This window comes from Psittacula echo (assembly GCF_963264785.1).
Source record: "Psittacula echo genome assembly, chromosome: 4".
Taxonomy (NCBI): Eukaryota; Metazoa; Chordata; class Aves; order Psittaciformes; family Psittacidae; genus Psittacula; species Psittacula echo.
This window is the reverse complement of record NC_137738.1, coordinates 75,052,580-75,076,174: the sequence shown is the minus strand read 5'-3', so window position 1 is coordinate 75,076,174 and position 23,595 is coordinate 75,052,580. Positions and strand designations below refer to the sequence as shown.

At 34.6% G+C, this 23,595-nt stretch overlaps 1 protein-coding gene across 2 annotated transcripts in view; it reads left to right on the top strand.

Moving 5' to 3' along the window:
• The window catches only part of SENP6 (SUMO specific peptidase 6), a 76,536-nt gene that overhangs the window by 19,759 nt on the left and 33,182 nt on the right, over positions 1-23,595 (top strand). For both annotated transcript variants that reach the window (XM_080616977.1, XM_080616976.1), the window contains exons 2-8: positions 69-162; positions 6,339-6,402; positions 7,049-7,191; positions 11,234-11,335; positions 16,197-16,217; positions 21,586-21,656; positions 22,913-23,058. In XM_080616977.1, coding sequence (XP_080473103.1) covers positions 69-162; positions 6,339-6,402; positions 7,049-7,191; positions 11,234-11,335; positions 16,197-16,217; positions 21,586-21,656; positions 22,913-23,058 — 641 coding nt within the window. The remainder of the gene's footprint in view (positions 1-68; positions 163-6,338; positions 6,403-7,048; positions 7,192-11,233; positions 11,336-16,196; positions 16,218-21,585; positions 21,657-22,912; positions 23,059-23,595) is intronic.

Sequence of the window (23,595 nt, the reverse complement as noted above, 5' to 3'; positions counted from 1 at the left end):
CCTCTAGTTTGTGTTGATTAATAACTCAGCTTGAAATCTAGACTTATCTTAACTTGTTCTCATTTCAGCTTTGGATAGATCACAGTCCAAGAGAGATGGAGGTTTTAAAAATAATTGGAGCTTTGATCATGAAGAAGAAAGTGAAGGAGATGCAGAGAAAGAGTAAGGATGCTTTTATCTAGGCTATTGAAAGTATAAGTGTCTATTTATAAATAAATAATTTTTGTAACTTATTAGTAAGAAATAATCTATAGTATCTTAAAACTTCAGTGATAAAGAAAAATGGTTTCAAAGAAGTGATTATTTTAAATTATTTTAAATATTATTTTAGATTGCATTTTAATGTAAATGTAATTGTCAACAATTCAATTTAATAATGTAAATTTAATTGCCAACATGGGGCTTACAATAATACATTTCAGAAATGTTGCAATTGTCTTTGGAGCTACTGTGTAAGTCTAAGGAACATAGGCAAGAAATATGTCAACATGTGAAGTAAGGAAATGAAAAAGTAAGGTGTCTAATCAGATTCAACTTTTCTTTTAATGGTGCTGCTACTCAGTACCTCACAGTTATGATTAAGGTACTTCAGTACCTGTAGGCCCACATAAGTTAAATTCAGCTTAAAAGACTAGATACTTCTCCCTTGTGTTTATCTCACTGGGTAGAGTTAAGGCTGGTTTTGTTCCCTGGTCATTTTTTCCTTTACTGAATATGTTTGGATTTTGACTAAAACTTAAACCCTATAACATGTAGTTTGAATACATACTTTGTCCTTGTGATATTTTATTGTTGCTAATGTATTTATTTCGAACAAGACTAATGACCTGTTAGAAGGAACAAGTTTCATGCGGGAAGAATGCGTGTTACATTTATTTGTTGTTTTTACATATTTGGACGATAGGACCTGAAAGTTTAGAAAGGATGCTGTGGTTTTCTAGTAAGGAGAAACTGAATCCTGTGTAAAGAATCAAAATTTGTATCTTGTAATTTTCTGCCAAATATTGTGTGTTGGAAGGGAGACGGGAAAGTAGACACATAACCACTTAGCCTACAACAGCAGGCTATGCTGTAATCTTATAAAAACATTAGGAAATGTGATGTTTTAGTCATTATAAAGTGAGTTCAGGAGTTCACTGAAGTGTGAGGTAAGCATTAAGAACTTTTGTCAAAACAGAACTGTATCAGAAGTTAAAGCACTTTTTAAAAGGTTCTCAAAATTAAGGGCATTTTAGTTTTATAAAATTAAGCTTGTTTTTTTATTTTTAGCAATTTTATATCCATTTCTGGTGCACAGTAATATGTTTTAAGAGTGGCGGCAGTACATACAACACTGCATTTGCATTTTACTTCAGAAATAAAAATAATTACATTTGTGAGCATAGCAGCTTTTCTCTGCTAGTAATTTACTGCTCTTTTCTGTCTCCAGCTGATGTTGACTTAAGAATACAGAATGAGATATATATAGTGGTGTGATGTTACAAAAAAAAAATAGTTTGAAAAACTGATTATGGAATGTATTTCTGAGTGATTTTTCATTCCTTTCAAATATTTTGTACAATAAACATTTTTCCTATAGTAAGTACTGAAATTTTGTTACCTCCTTACATCATGAATTTGTTTTTATACCTGTGAATTATACAGAATTTTATCTGTAAATATAGATAAAAGAATAATTTAAAATGGATTTAAACTGGAAAACCTGTCTCGTTTGCTACCATTTCAGGCAACTTCTCACTCCCTTCAAACATCTATATGTTTTAAGCTACCCATGTATTTATATCTGGTAACACCTTTTCCTTTTTTTTCTTTTCCCTTTTTCTCTTAACGGCTTTGTAAGCTTCGAGTAAAATTGTCCTTTTCTTTCTAAATTCCCTTTACCCTTAGCAGAGCATTTCAAAGATTAGCAGCTTTAGTTCATAGAATTGTTCCAGCATAAAGTTTTTCATCCTTATAGTATTTTGAGTATACTATAATAAGTATGTATTCTGACAATTTAAAAAAACTGTCATTCACTATGGAGTGCTGCAGTGCTTGTAACTAACTGCATTTCTGCGTGGAGAAAGCTGTAAATCTGACGCAAGCATCTGGATGCATCTTGTCGTTGTTGGGGCACTAGCATTTGTGTCTGACCTTATCACAGCTTTTTGCACTCTTAATGACAGACACACTATAAGTTTGTTTTGAGCTGTCCCAAGAATAGCATTAACATTCCAGCACTTAAAGAGTTAGCTGTATTCACATGTTACTCCACGAGCCCTTTGATAATGTTGTTGGTCAGTACTGGATGTCTGCTTGGATTATCTTTCCTAAGTGAGATGAGCACAAAATATGTGGCCAGTGATCTTCTGCCAAAGCACTTTTCAGAATAGGTAGATTATTTTAAAAGCAGTGTGTTGTTAACTGATTTGGGGAATCACATGAGCTGTGTTGTAATGGTAAGGTTTCCAGTAATGAACACAAAAAGAGTAAAGAACATTTGTAAACTGGAGGTGATTTGGAAAAATTGAGGATCACCCAACACAATATATACATTTTAAAATGCTGCTATAGTTGATACTTGATGTGGTTAGAGTTACGGACATTTAAAGTGGTAGTGAACAAGTATCTTATCCCAAAGTAAATGCCAGCAGATAATCTTTAGTCCACTTGAAAGAGTAAAAGTAACATTTTTGATGATTTACAAAATTTGATCTACCCAGGAGAGCAATCAACATGATAGCAAATGTCTGGAGACTTTTCTTTTTTTGTACTTGGAGATCCCACAGGAGAGGAACCTTTATGTAGAGCAATAGTGAAAAACTGAGTTGGTCAATGGAACACACTGAAACTTTCATGAACCATCACAGAATAAATGATGGAGATGATGTGTATCTTATGTAGCAGAAGACATGAAAGGATGGCAGACTTACGCAAACATGGCCAAAATAATATAAGAATTTATATTTACTTCTGTTTTAAAATCTGAGTAAACGTTTTTGAAATCCGTCTCTATGTGTCCGACGGTGGTTTTGTAAACTGACGGGCCCAGTGTTCTGATGATTGTACTGGTTTTTTAGGAATCCAGGCTTGGGCCTTCCCCTGAGATTTGTTCACTAATAGCTTTATCAGAAACTGAATACAAATAAATGGGTAGTAAATATATATTTGTGCTGTGCTGTCCTTTCTTAACTAGATTTTTATTTCAAAAGGTTTGTTTGGTTGGTTGGTTTTTATTTACTACCTTTTAATTAGGGGATAAGCCGCTTGTTTCCTTGTATTCCTGACTGTAAAACCAGTAATTTTTTTGTTTTTTAATTTCTGTTTAGCTTTTTTCCAGTAATTTCTTCCTTTTTATTCCTTTGTCAAAAAAACCCTATATTTCTATAGGTGTTTTTATACTTCTTTTTGATCCTGTTAGAAAGGCACTACAGCTTTTAAATTGATAAAACCTTTTTGTTCAAAGCCTGAGTTCTTGATTTTTAGCAGTTTTAGTTAAGGTTATTTTTAATGGCATGGCATTGTACATGACTTGAATAATACCACTACTTCTCTTGGGTCTCTTGATACCGGTGCTTCTTTTGCCATGTAATTTAAAGTCAAGAATGTACACAGTGCACTTAGAGGAGAAATATGTTAGCCTCTTGTTTTTATATGTAAGAATTTTCAGAAAAATTCTAATTATGTTTGAAATGTGACTGAATCGGTTGTTTGAAATATGATTGAAGCTCAATGGAGTGTAACTTCAGTGATCAAGAGAGGTTTAAAATCTGGGTTGCGTGTAGATAGTAGTAAGCCCATGGTTTATTAAATCAAGGTGTCCAGCTATTGCACAGTTTTTAATGTTTTAAAACATTAAATAAATGGTAAGTGATTAGAGGTACTAATCAGGATTTTTTTTTTTTTTTCTTTTTCAATGCCTAAATTTGAATGTACAGTTACAAACTCCCCTTTGGAAAGAACTCTGTTAACCTAATTTTTTTTCTCTCTCTCTCTCTCTTTTTTTTTTTTTTTCCCCCCTTAATTTTAATAAAGGCTTTAGCTATTCATTTGTTACAAAATTTTAATTAAAGTATTTAAAAGTTAGAAATTGTCATTCTAATGTGAAAATCTCTCTACCTGGCTCCCTGGTTGAGAGTGACAAAGTATGAAGGCATGGACTTCTCCCAGCAAGGCCACTGAGATTTCATTTCTGTAGTGTTAACATGTCATTGTCTGGTTATGTGTGAGTGTGGGATAGTGTTTTTTTTGCCCCCTGTCTGTGTAAATTGCATCTTTTAAGCAGGCAACTGTAGGCATGTGATACATGAGCAAATAGACATTACTCAGTTGATGTGTATTCATCTCTCTGAAAAAACAGGCTTTCTGGTACTGGTACGTATACTTTGCCTTGCTTAAAATGACAAATACTGGTTCTTTAAAAACATCCAATTCCCAAATATTTTTTCCAGTCATGTCATCCTAATTGTATCGTAAGTGTTACTCTGGTTGAGTTTGATTAAAGGATTTTTTTCAGTGTTATGTTCATTTGCAGTCTGTTATATTTTCTTCTCTCTCACCTATTCAAACACCCTTTTTTAAAATGGCTGCAGTATTGTGGCATCTGAAAGCCCTAAAAGTATAGCCACTGTACAAGGGCATTTTTAAAATCATCATGATTTTTATGCAAGCTGGAGCTGAAGAAGGAAAACATACCTAGAGATTAAATGGTCTGGCTAGGTCAACACAGTAAGTAAATGCCAGAGCTGCAGGTGCAATAAGGTTGCTGTTCAGGTCTGTGCTTCAGGGTTTTGTTTTTTCTGTACGATGTGGAAAATTTCTGAAATGGTTAAACGCAGTGGCTTCAGATGAAGAGTTAAGAAAAATCAGTGAGCCTCCCTGGAAAGAATAATCTATCCTGAAAGAGAGTATTTTAAAATTCTAATATCCATGTATAGTTTGTATAGAAGTACTACTATTTTGTCTTTTTGACACTTTATATTGGAAATTAGTGATGATCCACCACTTTGTTTGTTTTACCATTACATATCTCTGTAAATGCAAGGAAAATATGACAGTGCCTCTGGCTACGTCTTGACATTTACATCATTCTTCCAGTATCAAGGCTAACTGCATGCACAATCTTATCTCCTGAATTTTCAGGGTCTGCAATTCTTACCCTATGAGCCAAGAACATTTTTCTTTTTTTTTGTTTAATTTGATGTAGGGATATTTGTATTGTATCGGATGGACGAATTATTGTTGCATTAAGGGAAATCTTGTGTCTGGAAGATGTTTTTAGGAAATTGGGGTGGGTGTGTGTTATGAATGGTTACTTATATATTAAGAGCTAAAATCACTATGTATATTGCAATCAACCTGTCGCATGTGTAGCTGAGAAACATTTCCACCTCCACATCTATGGTTTTTTCTCTTGTGTAGCTATTCCCTTGAAAATCCTGGCATAACTGCTTGTATAACTAATTTCTGTCTAAATGACCTGAATTAAAACCCCCAATCCTATGCAATTACAAGTTGGCCAAAAGTTGTATTATTTTGTTGCAGCCAAGAGAGTACTAACCTTATCAGGACTGATGAGAAGGGATTATCTGCAGGTTGCTTCTGGAAGCAAGAATGTATTAGCCTAATGTAGCTGCTGTCAGTATAAAATGTATTCTTGGGGTTTTAATTTAGATACTGGAGATTATTTGAGGATAATTGCCTATTACTGAAAAGACTATGTTTTCACAGTTACATGGGGTGGGTTTCTTTTTTTGTAGCTTCCTCTCCATTATAATAGTTGAAGATTATAGACACAGAAGTACTAAAGATACACATTTTAATGAGCAGTTGAGGCAAACTGAATATGCTATTTTTAGGAAGACATATTTTTTGCACTAATTGCTATGGGATAAAATTTAGTTATACGTAAGTTCTTCTCCTAAAACACTATGAAATTTGCAGTTTTAAACCACATACTTGATATGCATGCACAAACTTAGACTGCATTATATAGCTTAATTTAGTACTTGACTCAATTTATATATGGAGTTGTATAAAATCTTTCATGATGTCAATAACATTGCCATAACAATATTGAAGGTTCAACAGTATTCTCTATTTTGAACTAATAACATCCTTTCAGTTTTGCTTTTTGTGAAGTAATTTGATGTACACTTAAGTTCGAGTCTGCATCAGATTTTGGGTCACTGTTGCTTGCTTATATGTTCCTGGTGTTATAGGTGTATGTATATAATGTGTATGTGATGCATTTAAATTTAAAGAGGAAAGTTAAAAAATAAAGCCCTTTGTGTTCAAATATTTTGCTGGTGCTCCGTTGCGTTACGAAGTATTTCCTTTTCTCTCCCACACTTATGTAGTGAGGCAAATCTGCTCAGCATAGATGACAGTGATGGACCTTTCAGTACCAGTGAAGAAAGAAAGGCAAGTACTTTGTTCATCTCATGGTAAAAATGTATCTTTAAAGCTTTCTAGGTAATTAAACAATGTTGCATAGTCGCCTGTGCGGTTTTGCAAAATCAAAGTTTCTGTGTTGATTTAGCAACATATGCTCAGGCAGGCTGTCTGCTTACTCTTAATGTTTTTGTTTCTCTTACTCCTATAGATCTTGTGTTTGAATAGTATTCTGAAAATACGAGCATGAATAAGTAGTTCTAAGTTTAGACAGTTACCATAATGGGATTATATTTTTTAATCACTAATTTAAATCATTATGTCCCATGATTGCTTACTGTGGGATTCCTAATTTTGTATGCATATATACATGTATGTATGTGTATATCTATATAAAAGGAGAAGATACATAGGCAAAACTCATGCTTTTTTGTGGTTTATTTTAATGTACGCTGAAATATCTTGCAACTGTAAGATGCTTCATAATACTTTGAAAATAGTCATATTTTGTTAAGTAAGGAATCTTAGTGAGTAAGGGTATAGACAGGGTATATTTTACATTAAATTTGGTACAAAAGCAGTCTGAAAATGAAGCCAAAGTAATATGTAAGTATTTTGTAAGTAATCTTTTCCTTTTACACAAGTGTTTTAATATTTGTGAATTCTTTTGTTACAGTCACTTCGTTGTCGGCCTGGAGCTGTCGGCACCAGTGGTGATTCCTTAAAAACATACGCAAGGCGAGGCAAAGCTGGGGGCTTGAGACTTCTTAAAGGGAACTCAATTGGCCTCAACATGATGGGAAATAATAAGAAACTGAGGTACTGCTTTTAGTTTTACGTTTGCTTATTTATTTGGTCATTGTTACAAATCAATGCTAAATGAACAGAACTTGTAGTATATTTACATTATGTGCTGTGCATTTTAAGAAGCTATGCTGTTCTGTGCTTCTGAACAGAGATGGAAAACTAGATGAAGGTTTTTGCTCTTCCAAACTGTTAAATAGCACATTACTAAAATAGCAGAAGATTATTAAAATAGAGTTAGAGCAGTCACTGGCATACTTGTCAATGCCTTACCAGTGTTGTCTGCATATGCTATTGCTTCCTCTATACAGTGCTAACAGGTAGAAAAATATTTCTAGCATCCCTATCAAGAATTTCTTCTTTCCATGACTGTGAATTGCCAAGATTAACTTGGTGTGCATTTTCTGTTTTCCTTACTGCAAGATACCCTTTGATTTAGGAGTCATGGACTGTTCCTTTAAAGGATTCAGAAATACATGTATTCCGGCAAAATAGCTTGAGATTGCCACTTGCCTTTAGAGCTGACAGGAACAGTGTTTAAGCATTCAGTGCTGTACTTGCTTGTTACTACTGTTCCTAGCTTGTAACAGACTAATCTCTTTATTTATTATGTAATAAAAAGTGGTACATTCATGTAACTTTCTCTGGGAGTGTTTCATATTGCTAAAGTGCACTCAATTTGATTACCTTTGCAGGAAGGAAAAGTTCGTAAGGTAGATTTAGTTGGGCCTGTTATTGGTTAATGGGACCATCTTAGCACTGAATCACTTGAGAAAATAAATCCTTGAAGTCTTGTGTGATATGTCTCCTCTCCTGTTCTCATCTTTGATCTGGGGGTACAGGGAACAAATTCAGAGTTTTCAGTCTGGACTGGTGGTCCATCAGTTGCTAGATGAGGTACAAGATGATCCAATACTTGAGATTCATGAGCTGTTCATGATGATTTTTATCATGAAGTTGAAGTCTCTTCTTTTTCTACTTTGTCTGTTGCACAGGGGTTAAAAACTCTTCAGATCGGTGGGGCTTGACTCAAATTATTATTATTGTGTGTCCTGGGTTCAGCAGTAGCTGTCATTTTTCTTAGTCTTAGTAGCTGGTGCAGTGCTGTGTTTTTGACTTTCAGCCTGGGAAGAACGCTGATAACACCGATGTTTTTAGTTGTTGCTACTGTACTGTGGTACAGTATTCCCTGAAATTCAGGAAATGAGTGATAGGAAGAAGAGATATGCAAGGACAGTGAGAAGAAATTTTCCCTGTACATATACACTTGAATGTACAAAAATTTAAATCAGCCCAAAAATTGTCATCTGTTATCTGGTTAAGCAAATCCAGTATGAAACCAGTTTAACTGTAATAGTTTTGTTGTTGGGTTTTGTTTTAATCAGTCATTCTTTAAATAGCTTTTTTCTTTGCTGGTTTTCAATAACTTGTATCAAAATTTCTCACATTATGAAGTCCCTTATAGATTTTTGTTTTGTAATATTTTATGAAAAAAATTACTTAATGAATGGCAGAATTAATGTAGTCTGTAGTTGTGTTCTGTGTTCCTGAAAATACCAGCACAAGATTACTCTGTGCTTTGCCTTTTGAATCTGTGGTTTTAGGAAGTTCCTAGGATCAGCTGATAGAATGTGATGATGTAACCTTTTTTTCCTTGGAGCCTAGACTTTAAATGATGCTGTGGTTTCTGAGGTCATGTCAAGGAGAGATGTATATTTTTAATATATTGTAAGGTCTTTGAGACTTCTAGAACACTTGTTCTTTCAAGGAATTTTCTGACCATTTTATCACCCTGGTTTTGGTGTTGTATGTTAATTTTCTTGAAACTGTGCTGAAACTTGCAAACCCAGATTTCAGTTTGGATGTGCCCATTTTGTACCTTGCTAGGACTTGACTGAGTTTCCTGTTGATTCTGTCTGTATTGGGTATGTTCTATTCAAAGAACAGGATTATAGAGCAGATTGTATTTTATGGCTGGCCTACTTGGAAGCCTATCTGATGCCATGTGAACCATTTAAGTGTGCCATCTAGAACAGTCAGCATTGACTCAAATGTGGTCACCCACCAGGCTGCGATATTCTATTCCAGTATCTACTGGAGTTTCTAACTACTTGAGCATGAGGCAGAGCAATGTCTAACAGTTTTTTGTGTTCAGGGGCACAAGACTTAGAGTTTCCCAATCATGATAGCTTGGCAAAGCTCAGATTCAACAAATAAAATGATAAAATACGAGATAGGTGTGTTTATAGACTTAGTTGCTTGCTTAAACTCCTCAAGTCTTCAGTAGTTCAGAAGGCATTCCTGCACTCTGCTTGTGTTTTCTTTTCTAAGAAAATGTTTTTTTCAAAGACAATAAACTGGAAGCCAGAGAGGATACCCTCAAGTATTTAGGGCAAGTAGCTGTCATCTTTTTATTTCTCAGGTGACAACATTAAACAGAATGTTGACTGCAAATAGTCTAGATGATGACTGACCAGCTGCAGTTGCAAAGTCTTGACTTAGAAGTAATGTAGGATGATTGTGTTTACTTTCAAGAGGTTGGTGTGAGAACTGAATGCTATTGGTTTAGTTTTGAGGAAATCGAACTGTTAGAACATTTATGATATTCTAGGAAAGAGTTTTACCATTTGGTTGGTTTTGATAATCTTGTTCTATTATGTTCATGGTTAAGCCATGTCAGATCATAACAGCCATCTTATGACCAGTCAGAAATACTCTGAAAGCTCTAATATTGACTTACGATACTCAATATAAGGCTTCCAGAAGGGTTTGTAGTGCTAAACTGAAAAAGAAAAAAAAAAAGCAGGCAAGCTAGCAGTTTGCTCACTTTTATCTTTTGGGGGAATGTAAAGGAAGGATTAGGAATTGGTTGCCATCTTTTGGGGAAATTTTGGTGCTTCATTTTTTTTCATTGTTCATGACAGAATAAAAGCAAAGCTTCTGCTGAATAATATTTCTAAGAAGTATTATTAAGAATGCTTTTTCACATAATTTTATTTAGTGCAACTGTAGTTTCCAAGCAATTTTACAGGCAAAATTTAATCGTTGTATTTCCATAATTTGAAACATTGTCAAGATGCTCTCTGTAAAAAGTTGCCTGCTTTCTGAACATTTCAAATGTGGTGGTGTGTGTCTGGTCACAGAAGTGTGGGGGATAATTTTTAGGGTCTAATAATCTTCCAAGGAGTACTATATTATTGGTCTACCATATCTTTATGTCGGGTTTTAATGGAGAGGATAATGGTAAATAATCTTCTCTCCAGAATTACTTGTTTTACATAGTAATGAGATTAAAGTGTCAAAAGGCAAGAAATTAAGAAACCAAAGAAATGATAAAAAAGACTGGTGAATATGCTATCTCTCTGCATAGTCATCCTCAGATGTTTGAGGACCCAAGAATCTGTCACTTTTTTTTCTTTTTGAGATGTCTTGTGTTTCAGTTGTGAGCCATCTTACAGCCATAAATTTGCTGTGGTTTCTTTCCGTTTTGAGTAACTAGAGGAGGGAGATTCCAGAATGTGCAATCTGTTCACCTTATGCCCTTTGTCATATTAAAGAAGTTAATACCATGTCTTAATAAAATGAAATTTGGAAGTATAAATTATAATTTAATTAATTAGCCATGAATAAAGTGTGAATAAAATTATATATAACATGCAATATATATTACATTATATATAAAATATGCATTATATATAATTTTATTAATTCTATTTAAGTAATAATTTAAAAAGGCAGTGTCTTTTTGCAGTGACAGGAGGAAAAGGAGAACTGGTTTACAGTGTATTAGATGGTGATAAAACTAAAAAAAATCTTTATCTTTTCTTCTTGGGGGGCGGGGCGGAATTCTTATTTGTCTATTTTAGTCTAGGATTGAATGCTTTTATGCCTGTCAAAAGACCATAACAAGTTGAATTACTGATTCAGAAATACTTTGTTGATATTTGAGGTTATATGGCTGGTGTCATAAAAGCAGAACACCAAAATTTTTAGTTAAGACCATGTACAAATACGCCAGAGTCCTTTTGTCTTAAACAATTTTTCTGTATGTTTGCAGTGAAAATGCTCAGAATATGTCTTGTCCTGTAACTGTGGTACATGGTAGACGTTTTCACCATGCGCATGCACAGACAGCGGTAGTCAAAACAGCAGCCCAAAGGTAAGGCTAAGTATATTTGTTTCTCCAGATGTTCCTAGTGTCAGAAATCCTTTCTAGTTTTGCATGTAATAGTTTTACTTATGCTATAAAGTGTTTTAAGGAAACATGAGTTTTATTGTATGATGTATTCTTGATCACGAGCTTTGATCTTAATTACTGAAGTTTCATAAGACCATTTAGGAACTACTGTTATTTAATATTAGAATTTACTTATTTTAAAGCACACTATGGCACATGTTCAGTAGGAGAGCACCTGCTAATGTAAATATGTTTAGAAAATACTTCGAAATGAACAGATGTAGTAGGCAGTAGAAATTCACATAACTGATAATATGAACTTCAAATACTAATTCACAGCAACTCCAGTTTGTATAAGATCCATCTAAAGATTAAGTTGTAGATCTGTTGATCATATGTAGTCTGTAACTACAGCATGAAACGTAAACTGGAGCTTCTAACAGAAGCAGGGTTTTTCATTTATATAAATAATTGTTAGAATAAATGACTGGGGAATCTTAGTTATGCTGAGTTAATTGGTTTGAAAACTTAGAACTACATCAGACTTCTATAAAGTGCAGGGGTTTATCTTTTTTTACAGGGTTTTCACACTCATTGTGAGTCAAAAATATATGAGCTTTAGCTTTAAGGAATTTTCTTTCAAATTTTGTCCATTTAGAGCTCTCTTTATTAATTTCATGGATTTCTACCAGGCCACAAATGCTTCATTGTGTCAGCATTTTGTAGCCTCCTTCTGCCCCCTTTTTCCTCTCTGCTTTTTTAGTGTAGACTTTTGAGGTGGGATCATATGTAGGCATTATCTTCTTTTTCGTCCCACTTCCCTCACTTTGATTTGCTATCTTCTGAAAAACAGAGCCCATATACTAGTTTGAATGAAGTGATCCAAGTACGTATCAGGGTAGTCAGGCATTGAAGAAACAGACTGAAAAATGGGTGTTGCAGTCCTGTCCCTGAGAACCTACACTATTGTTTCATCCTTGTATTTCAAACTGGACTATCATCTGTAAACAGAAAAATAGTGTGTACGTTTTCTTTCCCTTAGTAATAGCGGATGCAGTATTAGGGGTCTCCCTGTTCTTTACATTTCTTCCTATCGCTGTGAGGCAGAGATGACTAAGGAGGTTTGGCAGAGCTTTTCCCACAAATTAAGCTGAAAGAAGAGGTTTATCTTGTCAGTGTAGTTTGGGCTGAACCAGATGTGCTCTTTTCTTCTTACGTACAGTCCTTTTCAGAATATTTTTGTTCAGTGTTGATTGAGAAAAGCATGGGGCATCTGCAAGCATTCGTATTCTTTCATTTTCTTTTTTTTTTTTTATTATTTTTTTTAATTTGGTAATTGTAAGGGATAAAATCTTGATCTGTAGTGCTAACTAAAATGGTTTGAAGTGAGCAAAATAAAGCGAGACTGCTCTTTACTGCATCTCTGAATGTTGACCCTAATAATGTTAGTGCATTTGATTAAGTTTTGTTGTGAGATGGTTCTTTGAAACAGCCGGTCAACATGGATTCATCTTGTATAGTTAAGTGCTGTAGGCTTCTTCAGCATGCAACAGGGTCTGCTCTGGAGAGTCTTAATTTTGAGGGTATGCTAGACTTGCCTGTTTGCCTGTCTCACCTATGGGACTTGCTTCTTTATAAGCCTACAATGTAATGTGCAAACGAAACCCAGAAGCAGCAACTCCATGTGACATGCAGAAGAAAAACTAATGCATAATATAGATAAGCTGAATATTGCGTGAAGTAATTGGATATTAGTCATCCTGAATATTTCTAAATATGTTTTCTTTTAGGGTTGTTATTGTAGTTCCTTTACATTAACAACAGACAATTAATTAAGAATATTTATGGATTTTCAAAGTCAGGAAGTAGTCATAACAATGCCAAGTAATGCTTTGCTACTGGAGGATGTCAGAACCAGCGTGATCTAATTGACTGAGGGTGAGCTTTACAGGGGAACTGTGCAAAGGGTATTTAATTCCAGTATCTTTTGCCAGTTGACTCAATTGACTACTTTTTAAAGGCTTCTAAATCTGTTTCTGAGGTAGAGGTTTGAAAATTAATAGAACACGGTCTCCTGTAATACTGTTGGGTTTGGGGTTTTTTTTAATTAAAAAAGAAGGGGGATCTCAGGGCTACTTGATATGGAAAATACAGATTTATTAATGAGAAGACAATAGTTGTTAGGAAAAAATAAGTAAAATAGGACTGTTGAAAACTGTTCATAGCACGAAATTCAGTGTATATGAAGTGGGTGTGGTTTTTTTGTTTGTAGTTATGCATGATTTTTTTATTTCTTTTTGCTAATTTTTACTGACATTACGCAGTAGTGAGTTTAAAAGTGAATTCTGGTTATGTCTTCTCAGAAAGGACTATATGCAGGAAATGTGGTTCTGATTTACAGCCTGGGCTTAAACCATGACCATGAGTAAAATTTTAGGTATATATCAAGATAAATAAGATTAAACAATTAGACACAAGACAAAGTAAAGCTGGTAGCATGGAAATTGAGTTCTAAGGTGTTGGGCTTTTTTTCCTATATGAATTTACAAGCAACACAAAGATGTGTTCTTTTACACTAATTGCATTTATGAAATTGTTTTAAGGTATGGTGATCAGAAACAACATGGGGAAAATAGTTTTAACTAACCTAATATATTGTTCCTAAATCTGTAGTGGATTATTGAATGGATAACTGAAAATAAAACCATGATTAAATTAGCTCTGAGCAGATTGACTCTGTGGCGCTGCCATTACAGATTCTGTTATTTATACTGGGCTCTTTGTGTGGGGATGGTGTCACGCAGAGCAGACTAATTATGAAACTCAGTCATAATCTCTATCAAGTTGAATTTGGAGCTTGTGATATGTCCTATTATTTCTCAGCTCTTCAACTTTTTGCACATGCATGTTAATTATTAAATTTTGTCTGAGTATCTGTTGTACTCATATGTAAAATATAAGCTTCTGGTAAACAGAATCTGGCATTTCAAAATAATATTTTGATAAATATTATTCATGGTTTTCTAATGCAGTCTGGGGGTGGCATTAAAGTTTGTTCACTTCTGATACAACAGATTTTCAGATATGGCTTGGCCTAGTGTTGTAGTTGGTTCAGACTATTTTGCTTCATTTAATGGATGCATAGTTTTTTCTTATGATGTTGATTTATTGTTCTCTAAGACTTGGCACTGGCATCGCATGTATCTACAATATGTTTAAGACACCTTATACATGAGCTGCATGAAGCAATTCGTAGGGACACTGCTTGTTATAATTCCTGGGTCTATCCAGGATTCTCATTTCTTAACGTTTCTGAGATGGATGAATTTTTTAAAATGCATTATATTAATGTGGGATTTTAAAACAAGCAAGTGAGGCATTTAATGTAATGAAAATGTACGGTATCGGGCATTCTGGAATTTTTTCCTGCCATTAGTTTTCTTAGCATTAAAATTTACACTTTAAAAATTTGCACACTTAACTGTGTGACTCTTTACAGTACCTGTAAACAGTTAATCCAAGTTACATATTAACTGTGCCAAGGATACAAAGATACTGGATCTGGCTCCATCTGGACATGGTTTGGATCAGAGTGGATTTATAAACTCAGATGTGACCTGCAAAAAACAGGGGTTTTTGTTTGTAAAGGCCAGCTCCAGTTGGAAGCAATTTTTCGCCATTTTCATGCAGCATTAGCTGATCACCCTCATCTCAGTCGAAGTTGCAGTGGTCACATTCAGTTTTGAATTCCTTTTACTCTCTTCCCAGAGCACAGGGAGATTAAATATGTTTTTATACTGCTCTCTGTAGGACTATCAGGATTACCTTCTTACGTGGTCTACTTCCAGTATTGCTGTTCCTTTGGGTAACAAAGAGTTTGCCCTATTCTTGTGAATGTTCTGTTTGTGAAAAGGAAAGGAGAATGAGTTTATATTACCCTGTAATATCATCGTGCTGTTTAATTTGACTGCAGTAAAACAGGAAACAGTTTGAATTTATTCTCTTTTAGGATACAGTTAGCATAATGCATATATGACAGAAGTTTGTTAGGTTTTTGATATTTGGGAGGAACAGCTGCATAAATTAAAAGCTTACAGCATTCCATATTGCGAGTTTTGAAAAGGCAGGAGAGATAACGACAGTGTTCTCAAGTTGCCTTTGTGCTGTGCTTAGTTAGATCTATTTTTATCTCTAGCTTGGTATACAAAGGACCTGAATTGTGAGTATCAGCTCTGTGCACTGATGTTAATGGAGATGCTTCTGAAACTGGTAGCCCTAATTCTTTAATGTATTTGGAGGTTCTTAGCCAAAACCTTGACAGGAGGCTGGTTGCTTCTGTTTATCCTTCTCTATCCGGTAACTAATTGCATGTGGTCTCCTAACTGTTTAAGTAGTGCTTTCTGATTTTTTTTTTTTTTTCCCCTCTCAATTGAAACACTTAAATATTTTTATCATGTTTTGCATGGTAATCGGGGGTTGAAATTGAGGTTTGATCTTAATTCAAGTATTACGATTCTGTCATGTCAGGTTCTACATTGCAGTAAATTATGTGAGATTGCCAGGTTGAATTTGGAATTAATCAAATTTTACACGTTGAAAAAGAGGCAAGACAGTGTAGTATTTGGACCATTGCTGTCTGTGAAGTAACATTTGATTTTGTGTTTATAACTACTGCTACAAAAATGCTATGAAAAATAGTAATGCTCATTTGAAAATTAGTCAAGTGAGTGCAAGAGACAATTAAACAGTTATAGTTTATATTGAATAACTTTTGAATTTAGTGATGTGCAACACGTGTGGGGCTTTGCATCTTATGTTTTTTTTTCTTTTTTCATATTTTAAGCAATCTGGATCGAAAGGAAAGGTAAGCTTACTGTTGATGAAATGAGCATGGCAATGAGCATTAAGAAAATTAACTGATTGAGTGATTTATAATTCTAGTTAAAGAATATTCAGTCCAGTCAGACATATCCGCTCATGTGTGATAGGGGTTGGTTGTTTTTGTTCTGTTTTGTGATTCACTTACTCCCTTTTTCCAAAAAAGGATCTTCACATGCATCTCTAAATGCTATGTTAACGTGAACATTTCCGCTGGTAGTTTACCTATTTATTTAACCAATGTGAAAACAGATAAAATTTAACTTTCTCCACAATTTAAGAATTCGCTAATTCTTTTCATATTCTCTGTGCAATAGCATGGTTTTGGAGCATGTCCCATTAGGGTGCTTAACAGCTTTCAGTCTGTCATCTCAGCTTGGTTTGAATACCATTGAAAGTTTTTATTGGGTTACTGTGTACATTCTGTTTGTGAATTGTATGTGTTAAAGCAGTTAACAGAAAATGTATAGCAAAACCAGGCATACTGGTTTTTCATTGCTCATTTCTGGCTCATTTCTCTCACATTTTACATCTGTTTTATTGCTGTTAATATTTCATTAGCAATAGGAAATACATTTGGTTTTCTTCCTGTATAGTTTAAACTTGCATATTAGTGGAAATGTTGTTGATAGTATTGAATTCATTGATGTTTTGTAAATATTGTGTCTATGTAGGTGGTTTTGATAGTATGTACTAGATATCATGTTGAATTATTTAAACAGTGTATATAATGTTTAAGCAATAAGGATATAAATAGTGCAGAAATATCATGTAGGTCTCCTCTTTGTGAATTCAGGATTTTCTAGATTAAGTAGTAAAATAGAGCCTTTTTGTTTTACTGCCTTTTGTTATTTCTTAAAAGAAATCTCAGATATATTCACCAGTTAGTGTTGGCCCTCTAAGAAGGGATTTGATCGTATTTTCGCTGCCTGAGCTTTATGTACTTCTTGCCATTCAAACTTGTGCTGCATTTATGTTATTAGTTATACATTCAGCAATTAATGTTTTTAATTTGGCACTGAATGTCATGAAAGAATAGGGCTGAGTTCCAGTTCCAGTTGCTGATGATCTTTATTTTCCCTTGGGAACACCTGTTGCTTTTTAGTCCAGTACTACTGGATATGTTCTTTTTTTTCCTTCCCTCCTTTTTATTGCTGTCCTAGTGGGGGAATGTGATTTAGGCAGAAGGTCCTAAATTTACTTTTAATCATTGTCATCATGATAAGTACAGTTGCAGCTCCTGACTTTCTGGGCCAAATGGGGCTACTTATCTGTGTACTAAAACCCCAAATCTCTGTGCTGCTGCTTCTCTCTTTCTGCTTTTGACTATTGTACTCTGCTTTTCCTACGAGGCATGCTGAAGGAAAATCTCACCTCAGCAGCTTGGTGCTTTGTATCTTACCATGCTTTACTTTGTTTTTGTGTAGTGATGGAGAAACCAGCAGCTTGGCTGTGGTGTTATACTTCCAAATAGTGGTATACAGAGGCAGAATGAGGGAAAGCTGAATAAGGCAGGCTCTCTCAAATTGATGGTACCAAATTGTGGGTAGTTTTGAAAGCTCTGGTCTATGACAGCACTGTATCCTAAATTCCCAGATACAGTTTTTTCTTTACATTCATTCCTTTCTGGCATAGATGGAAATTATCATTCTTCTGTGTCATGTTCACCATCCCTCAGCACCCCTTTCCCCTCCCCCCCCCCCCGCCTTTTCTTTTTTGGTAGAGAATAACTTTTAAAATGAAAATTTCACTTTGTCTGGCGAGTGTCACAGAAGTCTGTGTACCAGCCGAATGTGAAGATAATTAAGGTCCAATTCCATCAGCATAGAATAAGGCAATAATTTTCAATATGTGATGAAGATACTAAATCAGTGACACTATTCTGTCTGGGCAAAACATGTTTAATGAAGACTGCCATACCATTTCGCTGTTAAGATGTGTCAAAAGTTCAGGATTCTCCACAGTCCAGACTGCCTCAGTATTTTTGTCATGTCTGCTGGAGGAAGAGCCTGACCTGTCTTGGTACTGTAATTAATGTTATGCTGTTTGATGCTTTGCTACTTCTTGAGATTACTTTTGTCAAATACTGGTCTACCTCCCTTGTACTTAAAGTATTAAAATCAGAACTGCTTATAATGGAGGAGATGAGATGCCTAAAATGATTTAATCTCAGAGCATGAAGCCCTGTTCTTCAAGCAAAATCTAAATCACATAAATATTTCTGGGAAACCTAACAGGCAAAAAAAAAAAAATTCTGTATTTTTAGTATTTGGTAGGAACAGAGATCAGTATTATATTTCTTGTGGGGTTTTTTTCTGTTGAACACAGTATGCAGATAATCTTGCATCTTAATCTGTTTGGCTGTTTGATCCCTCATTTATTTATTTTGAAATGGATTTAACAGCAAGAAGGCATTTGTTTGGAAGTGCTGTATGTTCTTTTTATTCTCTGATAAGAATTTTTTTTTCTTTTCCAAATAGTCTTTAAAGATAGGTATCATGTTTAAGAAAAAAAAACAACTAGAGTTTCCATTCCATCTCGTTTCTGCACTCACACAATTAAATCACTCAGTGTACTAAGTACTTAGTAAAGTAGAAGGTATTAATGGATCTGCAGCTGTTCAGATGTCAGTGAACACTGTGCGGAGAGGGGAACCTTCATTTTGTCATCTATAAAAACCTTGTGGTGCTGGGCTCTGCTCTGGGCTCTTCTTGGTTTTGTGTGGGTTTTTCAGGATAGGAAACTATTAGGAGGCACTTCAGGTTGCTGCCCTTTTGTGGGAGGGCTGTCCCTATCTCCAAGAAAGCTTTTTTTTTTTTTTTTTTTCAGATGAAATCTCCAATTAAGTAATCTTAAAAGTTGTCTTTGCTTTTGTTTCTAACTCAGACCAACTTCAAATTTGACCTTGAATTGCTGACCAAGTTAAATTGTGTTGGAAAGCCTCACTTGACTTGGAGCTGGTTTTTGTAACATAGGTTTGGGTGTTACTGGTTCGTTGTGAGCATACAAGTGAAAGCATATTGTGGGAGAAGAAAGATACTCATTTTATGCTAGCACTTGTGTATTCTTGCAAGTGTTTTGCCATTTAGTAAGTATATCAGTCTATATTGATAACACAAAATTCAGACAAGGGTAAATAATGCTACTGTATTCTTGCAAGTATTTTGCCATTTAGTAAGTGTCAATATCAGTCTATATTGATAACACAAAATTCAGACAAGGTTGAATAAGGCTACTGTATTCTGATTTATTGTCAAAAAATTCTTTAGTGATATATGGTAAGCAAATTACCATCTTAAAACAATAAGTACATGTTGCATGTTAAAAATGTAACACAAACCTGTATGATTTTTAGAAGAAAAATAACAACTTTAAAATGTCCAGAGACCTTCAATTGTCAAACTAATTTTTAAAAGATACTGTAGTATTCTAAATCTCCATATTGTTTTCATGCTTTCAATTAAATGTCAAGTAGTTGCAATATTTTTTATCATAAATATTGATTAAATGTTTTCTGTTTAAAATGGTTTACGGAAAATACTTTTTCAAACAGTGGTTATGTTCAGAACAAGACAATGTTATTAAATACTACTGGGAGATAATTATAACATGTCAGAAAACAACTCACACATCTTTACTGCAAAGTGCATATATTTTTAAATCTCCTATAATGGTGTTACAGGATTTTTTCTACCCTTTAGAATGTCATTATCATTGGTTTTGATAGTAATAGCTTCTCACTATGTAGGGATTAATCTGAGCTCTGCCTTACATTTCCGTGAATTATGCCTTTAAAGTAATCCTTTGTGATTTATTTTTTTAAAGAAAATGTTCCAGAAAGTCATATACTTTTTGAACAAATATTCATGTTAAGCTTCTGATTTCGGTTCTGGTATTTATGTGTGCAGACGTTAAAAAAAAAAAAAAAACAACCTTTTTTGGGAGCAGGATTGTTTCAGAAACAGTTTGACACAATCAGTAACAAATAAATTACTTAATCTGTCATCTGTGACGTGTTTGTGGGCACTCAGGGTTAAGTACTGTGAGGTCTCTACGTTCTGTGTTGCAATCTGACTGCGCTAATTTCTCAGTCCTTCTTTCTGCCGAGTCTTCCTTCATGCTGCAGCCTCTCAAGACAGTAAAACTTGTTTGTGTTTAGGTGAAGTATCCCAAAGGGCATTGTAGGTTAATCTTGTTTGAAAGAACTGGGAAAACCCTGAGAAATGCTACCTAGGAATGCAGAAAATTCAGACTTTTCAATTTGATGTATTGGGAAATGCTGTGCTGAAAGAAATAAAAACTTATGCCTACTGCTGAAGTTTGCTTCAGTCAGAGCCAAACTTTTGTCAGGTGGGTCATCAAAATTTAGCTGTTAGTTTGAGATGTTACTGCCTTCAGCTGTTTGCTTTACCCTCTTGCTGGTGAGTAATGTGCTTGTAAATCAGAAGTAGCAATATGGGATGTGTGTGACCCATTTGCAGCCGATTGTTCTGGCTTAACTTGCCAGTAGAAACAGTTTCTGCTGAAGTTACTGGCAAGGCCTCCTGTGTTTCAGGTGTGTGCCATCTTCTGTTATAACAGAAACCATAATGTTCAGCTGCAGAGCATGGTAAGACAGCTGAGAGAGAATTGCCACAAACAGTAGCTGAGATGCAGTGAGCTTCAGGAGTCTTAATTTGGTAACAGCCAATTTGACACACTTGTTTGTAAACTTAAAATATCTTTCAGGAGACTCAAATCTTATCATAATGTTTTATATTGCATTAATTAGCCCAAAAAATGTGGTATGTGTATTACCCAAATTATACCAACAAAACTTTTATCATCCACTAGTTTGTCTGTGTTATTATATTTTCAAAACAAATATACAGGAACTATCCCTTCTCCCATGTTCTTTTGCATTTTCGGCCACAACAGTTTTTGACGTCAGATCTCTTTCCTCTGTTTTGTATCTTATCTTCCTGTTTTTTTTAATTGTGGAACTTGTGGAATCCACTTTAATATTAGAACAATAGTTGTTTCTGGTTTTGTATTTTAAAAGTATCTATCTTGTGCTTAATGAGTGAGGAGGAAGAGATGCTGGCTTCAGCCTTTGAAGACTTGGGTCTGAAAGTGAGAGATTCCTGAACTATTGATTACAATCAAAGGGGATTTAGATCAAAACACTTCTAAGACCTTTACAGTAGCTGCTCTTAAGGTTCTGGTCATACTTAAGCATACAAATAGCATGTAAGAGGAGAAGTTATTTGTAGCTTTGAAGATACATTTCAGGTTTGTTTTGTCCATGTCTGATTGTTGCTGAATTTTGATGGTGTCTGTCAAAAGAACAACTGTCTGTCTTATTCATTTTCCAGAAAAGAATACCCCCCTCAGCTTCAGAAGTTAGAAGCAGACCACATTAGGTTACCACGGTCTCAGAGAGTGGGTAAGTTATGTTTAGAGTTCTCATTTCTTTTAAGCAGAATAATTTTTTTAATACCTGCTTTGGGAGTGTGTGTTACCAAACTTTGTGTAACCTTTAATATATCTATTTGTATCCTTATATCATGTTATTCTAGATTTATACAATTCTGTGCATGAAAGAGGATTTTGCCCTTTTTGACTGTTTTCTGCAACCTATTCAGTCATGTTATAATGAATTTTAAATTAGCTTCAGTTACTTTAGAAACAACTGAATTGGGACATTCAAAATCAAAGAATTGTTTGAGGTGGAACAGACCTCTGAAGATCATCTAATGTGAGCCCAAGCCCTCAGCTTGTTCTTGAATTATGGACAACGAACTCCTGTAGCACTGTTAGTATGTGCAAAATGTGCCCTTCATGATTAATAACACTTGATACCAAGTATATTCATGCACTAAGTTAGTAGAAGTGTTGGCATCAGCACTGCTCTATATCTCTACTGAAGTATGCTTTTGTATCATTGGTTGGAGACTGTTGATGGAGAGACAAGGGAGAAAATATTGTTTGCTTTGAGATGTAGAAACTGAAATTGGAAGAGAAAAATTACTGTGTTCGTTTGAGCTTTGTCAGTGTGGGTGCAGATAGAATCTGTAAACCTGCTGTTCAGCTGCTTTAGCCATTTGCATTGGCCAGTTACGCGTCTATGCCTTTTCAGGTTAATGTTAAGTAGAAAATCTCACTCTGTACATTGTTAATTTATGGGTTTCTGTTTTCCTGTACTCTTCCAGTATTTAAATAAATGCCCCAGTATAAAACTGAATATAGCAGTATAGTTCACTGTACTGCTGAGTCTTTGTGTTGAAGGAATAAATCCTAACTGCACACAACATTTCCAATTATTCTAAGTGCATCCACCAGCAGTCCTTTAGTGAAAATTACACCAGCATAATCCAGCAGATCCCCTTCTGCTTTCAGTAGCAGATGTAGATTTTAAAGTCCAAAGTCTCCTCCAAAGATACTGAGCTACAAATTGTCACCAATAGAAACTGAAATAGTATTAATAAACCAACATTACTTCAGGGATTTTTTTTTTTTTTTTTTAATTCATACAACAAAATCATGAGACACTTGAAGCAGTGTAGTTTGTTGGATATTTAAAAATGTGTTTATTTGTAATTCAAGTTTTAGTATATGTTAAAGATTAAGTTGATCATAGTTTTAACAGCATATGAGTAAGCATTTCTTGTTAATATTTTTGCATTTTTTTTTCCCCTGTAGACAGTATAATGGAAAACAGAGAAGAGTCAGAGTCAGAATCAGAACCTGAAATTAAGAGAAAGGTGCAACAGAAACGTCACTGCAATTCATATCAATCTGACTTCACTCTATCTTCTGCTACAAAAAAATGCTTAACTCAGTTAAAGGTGGGTTAGATTTTAAAAACGTGTAAATTAGAATTTTAAAAACATGTAAAACATGATGGAGATGTTTAAGTGTGTATATTGATACTACCTATGAAATACTTATTTTCTGATTTTAAACAAACATGCTGCACTGGAAAGCAAAAGAACCTGTGTTTAAATTGATTGGCTGGTTGGTAAACCAGCAACTGATAATTTTGGTTTCCTGTCTGAAACAGAGAAGTGATTTTACTCTTTGACACATGTTGGTGTCTTTGACATTTTTAGTGTCAAGATTTTCTGTACTGATAACAATAGAGGTACTGCAGAGATGCAGGTACTTCTTCCTAAGCTACTTTCCTTCCCAGTGAAGCTAGCACAGGTATCCAAATGGCATTCCCTGGTCTGGATGCAACCAACCAGGATGTTTTGTCTGGAACTTTTTCGAACATCAGATGTAGGATATTTTGAAAATTCGTATAAAGCTTTCTGTATTTGTTATCATCTTCCCAGGTTGCTATGGAAGATTCATAATGCCTACATACAGGTCACACTGTATGT